Below are 12959 nucleotides of genomic sequence, written 5' to 3'. Positions count from 1 at the left end.
AGTTGGGGGATTGAAAATTGGAATTTGGGGTGAAAAGGGTTGGAACCCGTAATATTTTTGCTGCAGAACTGTGATGTTTCGCTTAAGCGAACTCTAAGCGAACGCATAAGCGAACCAGCATGTAGGTTCTGACTTGAGTTCGCTCAAGCGAACTGTGCCTTCGCTTAAGCGAACCTGCACAGGTTTAGCCACTTTTGATTTTTCGTTTCGTGCACTTGGGGACCAATCCGATACTTCTAAAATGTTTCTTTGGACTTAATTAACCTCTGTTTATACCTATAATCCTACTGGAACATGATTTGAATTGGTTTGGACTTGGATTTGTGAAAATCGTCTAACTTTTATAAAAACGGTCTAAACGTCGATTTTTTTCGAAAACTCGTTTTTCTCCGGAAATTGCAGTGGGATTAGAGTTGTATAATGTTTATATGATTTCTAAAAATGATTGTGATTGGTTTCATCAAGTTTGAACTTGTTTTTCTTTGAAAATGGAAAATTTTGGGAAAGTGATAAAATGAGACGAACTTTGAGTTTTTCAAGAATTTGTCGTATTTGGTCGGTGAAACGCCAAGGTATCCTCTACTGCACTCATATGTGGTCTAGAGGTATGCTTAGTTGAGGCATTGGAACTTGTTTACTTGGTTTTGACTTAAATGTTCAATTAATTTAATTGTTGTGATTTTGAGAGACGAACTTGACTAAAGATGATTTTTGAGAGCCAATTGCTTATGAACCCTTTATGAATAGATTAATATGACTATGAAATGGTGTATGAATGGTTATTGAGGGATGAATATGATGTTTGTGATCATATGTTGTATTTGTTCCTTTATTTGGATTGTAAGGAATTATGTGGAATTGTGACAACTATATGTTGATTTATGTTGAGATGATTGATGATGTATATATGTGAAAACTATATGTTGATTGAATTGTGGATGTTGTTGGTGATTGTATATATGTCAAGTGGTGGTGAATTGTTGTCGATGCATATATACTAATTGAATGGTGATGAACATGTTTATGTTATGTTGTTTGTTGAACATGTTGATTGTTGGTGGTGGAATTATGTGACAACTTCATGTTGTGTGATTTTTGATGTTGTTGGTGATTGTATATATGTTAAATTGGTGGTGAATTGTTGATGATTGCATATATACAAGTATTGGTGATGGTGAGGTGATTATTGGTTGTGTGAACATATGCATTTGTAGTTGAGTCATATGTTCATGCATTCATGACTGATGGTGGTGAATTTTATATCCAAGACTGATGGTGGCGGATTTTATATCCAATTGAGGTGAGTACGATATTTTTGTTGCATCGAAGGTGACGACCTTGAGGTGTTTTGGTACCACATGCATCTAGAGAAGAGTCTAGAACATTGCATGCATTTGAATAATTGATGAGTTGTGTCATAATTGAATATATGACTTGGTGAATTTGTGTATTGGTGAAATTTGGTGAATGTTGTGATGGTGTGGATGGATGTATATGTACATTGGTGAATTTTGTGGATGCAATGATTGGTTATGTATATGTTGTAAGTGACGGGGGATAGTAATAATCATGTGATGCTAGTGTTCTAGGAGGGAGGGTTATGTATATGTGATACGTGTATGATACACTTGTTGATATGAACTTGGAATGATGATATGGAAATGTTTTGAATGGTATGAGAATCATGAATACTTGTGAATACATGTATGATTTGTTATTCTGTATTCTTGAATATATCTTTCATTTCCAATGTTCTTGTTTAAATCTTTTATGGATTATGATGATGTAATGCTAACCCTCAGTGGTCTGTGGTGGACCGCCTACCTCTCTGTATGGATGGGTAGACGGCGTGCAGGTGTAGTTTAGTTGTTTGCTTGATGATGCCGAGGAGTGGAGTTCCTCTTTTTCATGCAAGTGTCTAGATTAGGGCTCTGATCTAGGGTAGTTCTTGCATGTTGGTTTTTATTGGACTATGTATTTGGAGTTGAGATGTTATTTGTTATTTGAGAATTGGAGAATACAATTGTATTTTTTTTGAGATCTGGAGATGTTTTAATGAATTATATGTATGTTCCGCTGCTATGTTGTGTAACATGATCTTTATGCATGTATGTTTTGTGGTTTATTCGGAGACGTAGCATCTATTTCTAGAATATGTCTGATGTATTCGCGCGTTTTACCGCTTATTAGAAATAGGGTGTTACAAGTTGGTATCAGAGCCGTGATCGGTCTTGTCCGGACTAGTATTCGTTGAATTTCCTGTTGTATGCGATATGTACGGAAGTACTGTCGGTACTTGTTTTGTTGTTCCGTTCTTTTTGGTGGGTTTGAGCGTAGTGGGGGAGTAGCAGTTTGCTTCAGGTTTGTTTGGTCTGGCAAGGGAAGGTATCTTTGTCTGCAGAGGCTCAGTTGGTTGTGGTTTGTGTTAAGGTTCCTGTTGATTTTGAGTTGGATCTTGTGTGTCTTCAGTTGAAGCATATGGACGTGATTTTCGGTATGGATTGGATGTTGACTTTTGGTGTTAACATTAATTGTTTGACCAAGAGTGTAACGTTTTCTAAGCCGGTAGCTGAAGAAGGTGGGAAGCTCTTGACCGCGGAGCAAGTGAAGAAGTCCTTGGATGGTGAAGCTAGTGTGTTCATGATGTTTGCTTCCTTGAAGGAGAGTAGTGAGAAAGGAGTTGGTGATTTGCCGGTAGTGCAAGAGTTTCCAGAAGTTTTTCCGGACGACATTACCGAATTACCGCCGGAGAGGGAAGTTGAGTTTGCAATTGATTTGGTGCCTGGAACGAGTCCTATTTCGATTGCGCTGTATCAGATGTCTGCATTAGAGTTGGGTGAGTTGAAGAAGCAGTTGGAAGAGTTGCTTGAGAAACAGTTTATCAGGCCAAGTGTTTCGCCGTGGGGAGCTCCTGTGTTGTTGGTTAAGAAGAAAGATGGAAGTATGAGGTTGTGTGTGGATTATCGGCAGTTGAACAATGTGACAATCAAGAATCGGTATCCGCTTCCGAGGATTGATGATTTGATGGATCAGTTGGTTGGTGCAGAAGTGTTTATCAAGATTGATTTGAGGTCAGGATATCATCAGATTAGAGTAAAGGCGGAAGATATATCCAAAACTGCGTTCAGAACGAGGTATGGACACTATGAGTATTCTGTGATGCCATTTGGAGTATCTAATGCGCCAGGTGTCTTCATGGAGTACATGAATAGAATATTTCATCCTTTTCTAGACCGTTTTGTGGTGGTGTTCATAGATGATATTTTGGTGTATTCTAAGTCTGAAGAAGAGCATGCTGAGCATTTGAGGATTGTGTTGAGAGTTTTGAAAGAGAAGAAGTTGTTTGCTAAGTTGTCGAAGTGTGAGTTTTGGTTACGGGAAGTGAGTTTCCTTGGTCATGTGATTTCTAAAGGTGGCATTGTCGTGGATCCGTCGAAGGTTGATGCAGTGTTGCAGTGCGAATCACCTAAGTCTGTTTTTGAAGTTAGAAGCTTTCTTGGATTGGCAGGTTATTATCGGAGGTTCATTGAGGGAATCTCTAAGTTGGCGTTGCCATTGACGCAGTTGTCTCGGAAAGGACAAGCTTACGTTTGGGATGCTAAGTGCGAGAAGAGTTTCCAAGAGTTGAAGAAGAGGTTGACATCAGCTCCAGTGTTGATTTTGCCGAATCCGAAGGAATCGGTTGTCGTGTATTGTGATGCTTCTAAGATGGGTCTTGGTGGTGTGCTTATGCAGAATCGTCAGGTTGTGGCTTATTCTTCAAGGCAGTTGAGAGTGCATGAGAAGAACTATCCGACTCATGATTTGGAATTAGCGGCCGTTGTGTATGTGTTGAAGATTTGGAGGCATTATCTGTATGGTTCTAAGTTTGAGGTGTTCAGTGATCACAAGAGTTTGAAGTACTTGTTTGACCAGAAGGAGTTGAATATGAGGCAGAGGAGATGGTTGGAGTATCTTAAGGACTTTGATTTCCAGTTGAGCTATCATCCTGGAAAGGCCAATGTTGTTGCTGAAGCTTTAAGTAGGAAGTCGTTGCATATGTCTGCTTTGATGGTGAAAGAGTTGGAGTTGATTGAGCAGTTTCGGGATTTGAGTTTGGTTAGTGAGTTGACACCGGATGGTGTGAGGTTGGGAATGTTGAAGCTGACAAGTAATATTCTGGAGGAGATCAAGAATGGTCAGAAAGAAGATTTGTAACTTGTTGATCGAGTAGTATTGGTTAACCAAGGTAAGGGTGGAGATTTCAGGTTGGATGAGCACGGTGTTTTGATGTTTCGTGATCGTGTTTGTGTGCCAAATGTTCTTGAGCTTAAGAGACAGATTTTGGAAGCACTACTACAGAAATGATTTTTTACATCAGTTGGAAATGACTTTTTACATCAGTTTGTAACCGATGTAAAGTGATATGATGTGGTAAGTCCACATCCTTTCACATCAGGTTGCGACTGATGTGAAATCTTGAATTTCTACATCAGGTCCGCTTGCACTGTTGTAATAGGCTCACTTTGAAATTTAACCCTACAGTTTTCACATCAGTTAAACGATGGACACTGAAGTGAAATATGTATATTTCACATCAGTTTTCTAAATCACTGAAGTGAAAATAATTTTTTTTTCTAAATATTTTTTTTAAATGGCTTATCAAATAAGCTTGACCCCTGCTTTTTTTTTTTTTAGTAATAAAATGAAAACAAATTATGGATAATTTTAATGCAAAAAAAAAGTTATATTATCTAATTGGATATTACATAATCAATCCTCAATATTCCAATCTATAAAAGAGGCATAATCATACAATATAGCTAGAAATAATCCAATAAAACAACTTTAGGCAGAAATTTCAAACAAAAAAAAAATCCACAGCAGAATCATTATTGGATTTCCCCAACTATGTCCAGTTTTAGCTTTGGAAACCCCAATACCTAAAGGAAGCATATAAATCATCACCCTAGGATTTGTTCCTCTTTGTATACTGAGTACAAAATTCGTTAAGGCATGTTCATAATAATCTGCGTATGAGACTTCCTTTGTCCATCTAAACAGGTGCCGCGAAACCTGAAATCATTATCTTGCAACATAAATACTTCAACAGAATAAACTAAGAATCATCTCTGAATATCAAGTAATGTATCACACTGACATAGGAACACATATTCAACAATAAATCATAAACATAATACCAATAAACTACCTTTTTTTTCAAGTCCAATGAACTACCATATGATAATAAATTTAGCAGATGCACATTTTTAACTTACCTAAGATTACAGTGAACTTTGTTATGACATTCATCACTCTGTTGTAAAAATAATTGACCATCCATGTAACCATTTTTAAAGCTTGAGGGTTTCCAGCTATAGTATACTAATCCAAAAGGCCAGCCAAGATCTGTCAAAGTCGAATAATTGAGATCCGACAATATTAAGGCCAAAAGTAATGGCATAATCAAAATCTAGTTTTTCTTATACCTTGTGAATGTTGTAATAAGGAGCCCATGCATATTGAAGAGCTTCAATCCGATCAAAAAAATCGGTTGGAAATGCAGACAAATATTCGGTTCCAAGTTTTTCCTGACAGGTGGACAGACCGGCAACAAGAGAGCCGACATTTTCTGGTTCAGGCTATCATTCTTTGTGTTGGCCCACATTAGAGCTGATGCACTCAAGTAATGCCCTTCACATTGTAAAAGAAAAAAGGAATTATAAGTTAATACTTCAAAAGTGAATTGCTGAAGTTGAAAATTGCAGGCAGAAGTAATTGTAATAGAACAGAACAGAACATGCATTTTTGTGTATAATAGAGTCTACACATTGTGTGAGAGAGATATTTCAGAAGTTATGGGCCAATTTCAAACTAAGTAAAGTTCAGTTTAGTTACGAATAAACATTATACATGAAAAGTCTAAAAGACTAGCTTTCCAAAAGCTTGAGAACACGGGTTCCTATTTGAGGGAGGGGATAGGTAGAAAAATGAAAAATGGAATATTCTTATATATAGCTGCAATTTTTATTCAAATTAACTTTTTAATCTTCTAAAAGCTCTGACTAATTACTACACATAAAAGTGGAAAAATCTTTACATGAAAGACAGACTTATGCAAATAAAGGTTAATAGGGTTGTAAATAAAAGGTTCGCAACCATGATTTGGGCTTCAGCATAACAGTTTTTGATTTTTCAGAAAATACAACACAACAACGATTGAGGCCTGTGTTTTACTGCGAATCTTTGCAATGTCAAAGATCGCGACATGGCCACAACTGTTACCATGACCACTATTTAAAACCCTGGTTGAAAATGAAACAGGTAATGAATGAAATAAACTTACCAACATAATGGCCACTGAGTCCTATGCTAGGATCCTCCCATCCTCCATACGGTTTACCAGGAGTCGGTAAACCAGCCGTTATTCTGAAACTCCAAAGCAACCTATCAACATCTAACATTAACATAAGGTGGTGGTGCATTATGGTTATTAACTTCCATGTAACTTTCTGATTGTTAGCTTCAAATATTTGTTGAGCTAGTTGTTCCCAAAATCCTTCATTTTCAAATGGAGAGTAAGATACCTACGTTACATTAAAAAAATAAAAAAATCGGTAATTCAATCCAAGCACTCGTTCTTTGTATAACAAGAGAATCATAAGTACTTTCAAATACAATAACATTTGAAGGTACAAAACATAACAAAAGTGACAAAACTAGTCTCTTATAACTATCTCGAATGATGAACTTGGCCTATTATGACCAACTTTACTTATGTTATTGTATTAAGTATGAGTTCAACTAGAAATAAATTTTTAGATAGCTTCACTCCTAGTATAATAACAAGTCCATTTTTTTTTATCAGAAAGTGTCCATTTCATAAAGAAGAAAGTAAAAGAAAGAAAAGCGAGGAAATGAGGGAATCTGAAAAGAAGAAAAAAGGAAATGGAATAGAGGAATATTATCTCAAGAAGGGTTGTTCACACTTAACACTTATGTCTAAAGTAATCATGTGAAAATATTTGACAAGTTAATGTCAAATAAGAACTTATATGCATATTCAGTTTATGTCAGTCTCTAATAACTACAATGCATATTTAGTTTTAATATTCTACATACTACCATACTAAGTTCACATGCACACAACATCTGCCACAGATCTATCATTTGCCTAATCCTGTTCTGAGCTCTCATACTCTCAAATATTACCTGAGTTACTATCTTTCTCAATTGATTTTTTTTGTCTACATGGATTAATACTTGTTATTTAACAAGCTTAAGTTGTTATGTGGAAACGCATGAAAGGTGTTATATCTAACACGAAACTTTGCCCATTTTGCTGGCTAAATCTAATTCTATAAGTTTATGTTTAAAACACTGGATCTTCGTTTGTTTTGACTACATACTTATTTAACACAAAAGCATAGGAAAAAGAGAAATAAAACTAGCCTAATCAAGTTTTCTAACTCCAAAGGGGAGAATATAAAACTAGAATTCCTATATTCTTCTTTAGACTCAAGGAAGTTGGCACATTCACGGAAGAAACTGATGGATACCACCGCCTAATCTTTTTTCAACCAACTAAGAATTTTAGTCAATGATAATCAATTAAAGCAAGTTTAATCTACCATTGTCACAATGATAATCAACTATATCGTTTAGTCAATATGACCTATATTGTTTAACTAACCATATTATTAATCTTCCTTTGTCACAATGATAATCAACTAAAGCAAGTTTAATCCTCAACACTAGAATCAACAAAGTTGAAGCATTAAACCATGTATTTGTATTGCATTTAACATTCAAATATTACAACACAAACTAATACATCTTTTGTTTAAGTTGTATTGCCCTCTGTTCCTTCCTTTGATACATATCTCCTACATAGTCACAGAAGAGGATTTGTTATAATTAATTCTTCATGTAACTTGGACTAATTTTCGTTGGAGTAACATATCAGAAAACTGTCAAATGAAATAGCATATCAGAAAATTCCCATTCATCATGAAAGGTTAAGATCGATGGGAGAAAATTTATCAGACTTCGAAAATTAAAAAGAGAAAAAAAAAACTAAAATCACAAAAATAGTTAGAAGCATAAATCGGAAGAAAGAATACCTTGAAGATAATCACAATTCTCAGTCTCCTGCCTAACAACATCGAGCACCGAATCAATCAACTCAGCTCCAGAGAACCTCATCGCTCCAACCTCCTTTCCATGGTGCTACGAACTCCAATCGAACTCCGTTTCAGATGCGCAATGTCAAGTTGGAATTTCCACGTTTTGATGTTAACAATGTGATGGAGTGGATCTTTAAAGCCGAGCAATTCTTCGACTACTACCAAACCCCAGATCCGGAACGATTAACCATAGCCTCCGTTCACCTTGATCTGGAGATAGTTCCATGGTTTCAGATGCTTCAGCGTATGCAACCCTTTCAGTCATGGCAAGCATTCACGCATGCTTTGGAGCTAGATTTCGGTCCGTCGATCTATGATTGTCCGAGTGCAACGTTGTTCAAATTGGTACAAACTACCAGCGTTAATGACTACTACAAGGCTTTCACCGCCGTCGCCAACCGAGTTTATGGTCTCAGCTCAGATGCTATGACTGATTGCTTCATCAGTGGCCTCAGTCCAGAGATCCGTTCAGTTGTTTCCCGCACCGGACTGTCCAAAAACGAAGTTATCCGGCCGGAAAATCTGACCGTATGGACCAGATCTGACCCTATCCAGTTGTTTCGCCTCTGACCTTGAAGCCAATGAAATTGTGATTAGACGGTTGTGGACGGTGGGGGATTGGAATTTAGAAGAAGAAGTGAAAAAGTGAGGAACAAAGAAGTGAGAAAGTGAAAAAGATGTGCTTTTACGATAGAGGAAGGGATAAGGTAAAGTGAAAATTTGTTTTCACATCAGCCAGTTCTCGCCCACTGATGTAAAAATAAGTTAGGCAAAGTTTTCGCTTAAATTGCGAAAATACCACCGCGTGTTTTTCCCTTCATCTCAATTATGAACTGATGTAAATGGTATATGCTATTAGGAATTCCCTTCATTTGCTTATGCCAACTGATGTTAAACCTCACACTGTCTATCTTTCCCTTCAGATATTTTCCCTGCTGATGTGAAAACTAAAACCCCTTTGATGTTAAATGTGTATTTTGTAGTAGTGAAGAGGGTCACAGGAGTAGTTTGAGTATTCATCCAGGAGCGACTAAGATGTATCAGGATTTGAAGAGGTTGTTTTGGTGGCCTGGAATGAAGAAGGATGTTGCAGAGTTTGTGTATGCTTGTTTGGTGTGTCAGAAGTCTAAGATTGAACATCAGAAGCCGTCAGGTTTGATGCAACCGTTGTTTGTGCCAGAGTGGAAGTGGGATAGTATATCAATGGACATTGTTGGAGCGTTGGCGAAGACTGCTAAGGGTTTTGATTCTATTTGGGTGATCATTGATCGGTTGACGAAGTCGGCACATTTTGTTCCTTTTAAGACCGGTATGTCTGTGGCGAAGTTGGCTGAGATCTACATTGAGCAGATTGTTAGATTGCATGGTGTTCCTTCTAGTATTGTGTCGGATCGGGATCCGAGGTTTACTTCTAAGTTTTGGGAGAGTTTGCAAGATGCTCTGGGAACTAAGTTGAGGTTGAGTTCTGCGTATCATCCCCAGACTGAAGGACAGACGGAGAGGACTATTCAGAGCTTGGAAGATTTGTTGAGAGCTTGTGTGTTGGAGCAAGGTGTCAGTTGGATCGAATGTTTGCCGTTGATTGAGTTTACCTACAACAACAGTTTTCATTCTAGTATCGGAATGGCACCGTTTGAAGCTTTGTATGGTCGGAGGTGTAAAACTCCTTTATGTTGGTATGAGTCAGGAGAAAGTGCTTTGTTAGGACCGGAAGTTGTGCAAGAGACGACCAAGAAGGTTAAGATGATTCAGGAGAAGATGAGGGCGTCTCAGAGTAGGCAGAAGAGTTATCATGATAAGAGGAGGAAAGACCTTGGTTTCAGGTTGGCGATCACGTGTTTTTGAGAGTGAATCCTGTAACTGGTGTTGGACGTGCTTTGAAGTGTCGGAAGTTGACTCCTCATTTTGTTGGACCTTTTGAGATTGTTGAGAAGGTAGGGGTTGTAGCGTATAGGATTGCGTTACCGCCCTCTTTGTTGAATCTTCATGATATGTTTCATGTGTCTCAGTTGAGGAAGTATGTGTATGATGCGTCTCATGTGATTCAAGTGGATGATTTGGAAGTAAGGGATAATTTGACCGTTGAGACTTGGCCAGTTAGGATTGAGGATCGTGAAGTGAAGCGTTTGCGTGGCAAGGAGGTCGTTTTGGTTAAAGTGATTTGGGTTGGACCAACTGGTGAGAGTGCCACTTGGGAATCGGAGAGTAGGATGAGGGTTGCGTATCCAGATTTGTTTCCTTCAAGTAATTTTCGAGGGCGAAAATTCTTTTTAGTAGGGGAGAGTTGTAACAGCCCGATTTTCGCTAGTTTTTATTTTATTATTTATTTATGTGTGATATATGTGCTCTTATGTGATAATTTCTGTGTGTATTTTTGGTTGGGAATTGTAGAATTCGGTGTAGAAGGGTATTTTAGTCATTTTGGACTTAGGGGCATTTTGGTCATTTTGAGAGTAGGGGTAATTTTGTAATTTTGGATGAGGATTATTTTAAATGTTTAGTAGGAGTATTATTTTACCAAGTTACTAGAGAGGGTGTAGTAATTATTTTAATTACCATTAAGTGACCGTTAGTGTTATAATTTACCATTAAGTGAGTAGTGACATTTTGGGTGTTAGAATAGAAATGGGTTAGGCCCATTAAGGTTTAAGAGATAAGCCCAATTGAGTACAGCTAGTATATAAACTCTAGTTGTTGGTAACACTAGGTTTTACAAACATTATTCATTTCATTTCATTTGGGAAGAGAAGAGATAGAGACTAGAGGCAACAAAACCAACAAGGGTTAGAAGGCAAAGAGAGGATTCAACATCTAGGAGCAAACTTGAGGCTTGGGTTAGAGAATCTTGGTGTTAGAGGTAAGAGGGTTAGATTTCAACCATAATTCATAACTTTTTCTCTTTACCCATTTTTGTGAAATTGATGAATTGAATCTAATTGTTGTAAATTCGTGCATGATTGTTGTTGTTATGTTTGAGAACATGATTTATAAGATAATTGTATGTTAGTATGTGAATTAACATGTTTAATTGCATAGTTGTTGGTGTTTTGTGTTCTTGAGCAAGTTTGATAAAAATTGATGTTGTGGTGTTGAATTATGCATGAATTTGTGTTCATTGGTTGTTGTTATTGATTTGGAATATGTTGTTGTTGAATTGGTGCTTTGGGTATCAAGATTGATGAATTGATGAAGAGATTTTGTATTGTTGTTGAAAGTTGAAGAAGTGATGATTATTTGGTAAATTTTGTTATGTTGATGCTTTAATTCCAAAACTTGTATGTGTTTAAGTGTATTGAACTTATATTGACCTATAAACACTTTCTGGAACTTGTTTTTGTGAATTGGGGGATTGAAAATTGGATTTTGGGGTGAAAAGGGTTGGAACCCGTAATATTTTTGCTGCAGAACTGTGATGTTTCGCTTAAGCGAACTTTAAGCGAACGCGTAAGCGAACCAGCATGTAGGTTCTGACTTGAGTTCGCTCAAGCGAACTGTGCCTTCGCTTCAGCGAACCTGCACAGGTTTAGCCACTTTTGATTTTTCGTTTCGTGCACTTGGGGACCAATCCGATACTTCTAAAATGTTTCTTTGGACTTAATTAACCTCTGTTTATACCTATAATCCTACTGGAACATGATTTGAATTGGTTTGGACTTGGATTTGTGAAAATCGTCTAACTTTTATAAAAACGGTCTAAACGTCGATTTTTTCCGAAAACTCGTTTTTCTCCGGAAATTGCAGTGGGATTAGAGTTGTATAATGTTTATATGATTTCTAAAAATGATTGTGATTGGTTTCATCAAGTTTGAACTTGTTTTTCTTTGAAAATGGAAAATTTTGGGAAAGTGATAAAATGAGACGAACTTTGAGTTTTTCAAGAATTCGTCGTATTTGGCCGGTGAAATGCCAAGGTATCCTCTACTGCACTCATATGTGGTCTAGAGGTATGCTTAGTTGAGGCATTGGAACTTGTTTACTTGGTTTTGACTTAAATGTTCAATTAATTTAATTGTTGTGATTTTAAGAGACGAACTTGACTAAAGATGATTTTTGAGAGCCAATTGCTTATGAACCCTTTATGAATAGATTAATATGACTATGAAATGGTGTATGAATGGTTATTGAGAGATGAATATGATGTTTGTGATCATATGTTGTATTTGTTCCTTTATTTGGATTGTAAGGAATTATGTGGAATTGTGGCAACTATATGTTGATTTATGTTGAGATGATTGATGATGTATATATGTGAAAACTATATGTTGATTGAATTGTGGATGTTGTTGGTGATTGTATATATGTCAAGTGGTGGTGAATTGTTGTCGATGCATATATACTAATTGAATGGTGATGAACATGTTTATGTTATGTTGTTTGTTGAACATGTTAAATGTTGATTGTTGGTGGTGTAATTATGTGACAACTTCATGTTGTGTGATTTTTGATGTTGTTGGTGATTGTATATATGTTAAATTGGTGGTGAATTTTTGATGATTGCATATATACAAGTATTGGTGATGGTGAGGTGATTATTGTTTGTGTGAACATATGCATTTGTAGTTGAGTCATATGTTCATGCATTCATGACTGATGGTGGTGGATTTTATATCCAAGACTGATGGTGGCGGATTTTATATCCAATTGAGGTGAGTACGATGTTTTTGTTGCATCGAATGTGACGACCTTGAGGTGTTTTGGTACCACATGCATCTAGAGAAGAGTCTAGAACATTGCATGCATTTGAATAATTGATGAGTTGTGTCATAATTGAATATATGACTTGGTGAATTTGTG

The 12959-nt window shown here is 36.8% G+C and overlaps 2 protein-coding genes across 2 annotated transcripts; one reads left to right on the top strand and one right to left on the bottom strand.

Annotated features, from left to right (window-relative positions):
- Positions 1–4705: 4705 nt before the first annotated feature.
- Positions 4706–9141, bottom strand: LOC146906270 (uncharacterized). The gene is made up of 5 exons (XM_085726969.1): positions 8103–9141; positions 6326–6566; positions 5469–5673; positions 5259–5388; positions 4706–5055 (listed from the first exon to the last, which is right to left on the bottom strand). Exons 1-4 carry the CDS (start codon positions 8142–8144, stop codon positions 5355–5357), a joined length of 522 nt encoding a protein of 173 aa, XP_085583095.1. The 5' UTR covers positions 8145–9141; the 3' UTR covers positions 4706–5055; positions 5259–5354.
- Positions 8238–8735, top strand: LOC146906271 (uncharacterized). The gene has a single exon (XM_085728783.1). The coding sequence runs from the start codon at positions 8238–8240 to the stop codon at positions 8733–8735; it is 498 nt and encodes a 165-aa protein (XP_085584909.1).
- Positions 9142–12959: the final 3818 nt, after the last annotated feature.

The sequence above is a fragment of the Medicago sativa genome, chromosome 7 (genome assembly GCF_051527215.1).
Source record: "Medicago sativa cultivar Bolivia chromosome 7, Bolivia_mono, whole genome shotgun sequence".
Taxonomy (NCBI): domain Eukaryota; kingdom Viridiplantae; phylum Streptophyta; class Magnoliopsida; order Fabales; family Fabaceae; genus Medicago; species Medicago sativa.
This window is presented reverse-complemented; position numbering and strand designations above follow the sequence as displayed.

Coding starts and splice junctions, on each gene's coding strand:
- LOC146906270 (XM_085726969.1), bottom strand. CDS start 8,144: ATGTTGTTAGGCAGGAGACTGAGAATTGTGATTATCTTCAAG. Junction 5,674..6,325: donor ACTCAGTGGCCATTATGTTG/GTAAGTTTATTT, acceptor TACAATGTGAAG/GGCATTACTTGAGTGCATCA. Junction 5,389..5,468: donor CTTATTACAACATTCACAAG/GTATAAGAAAAA, acceptor CGACTTTGACAG/ATCTTGGCTGGCCTTTTGGA.
- LOC146906271 (XM_085728783.1), top strand. CDS start 8,238: ATGCGCAATGTCAAGTTGGAATTTCCACGTTTTGATGTTAACAATGTG.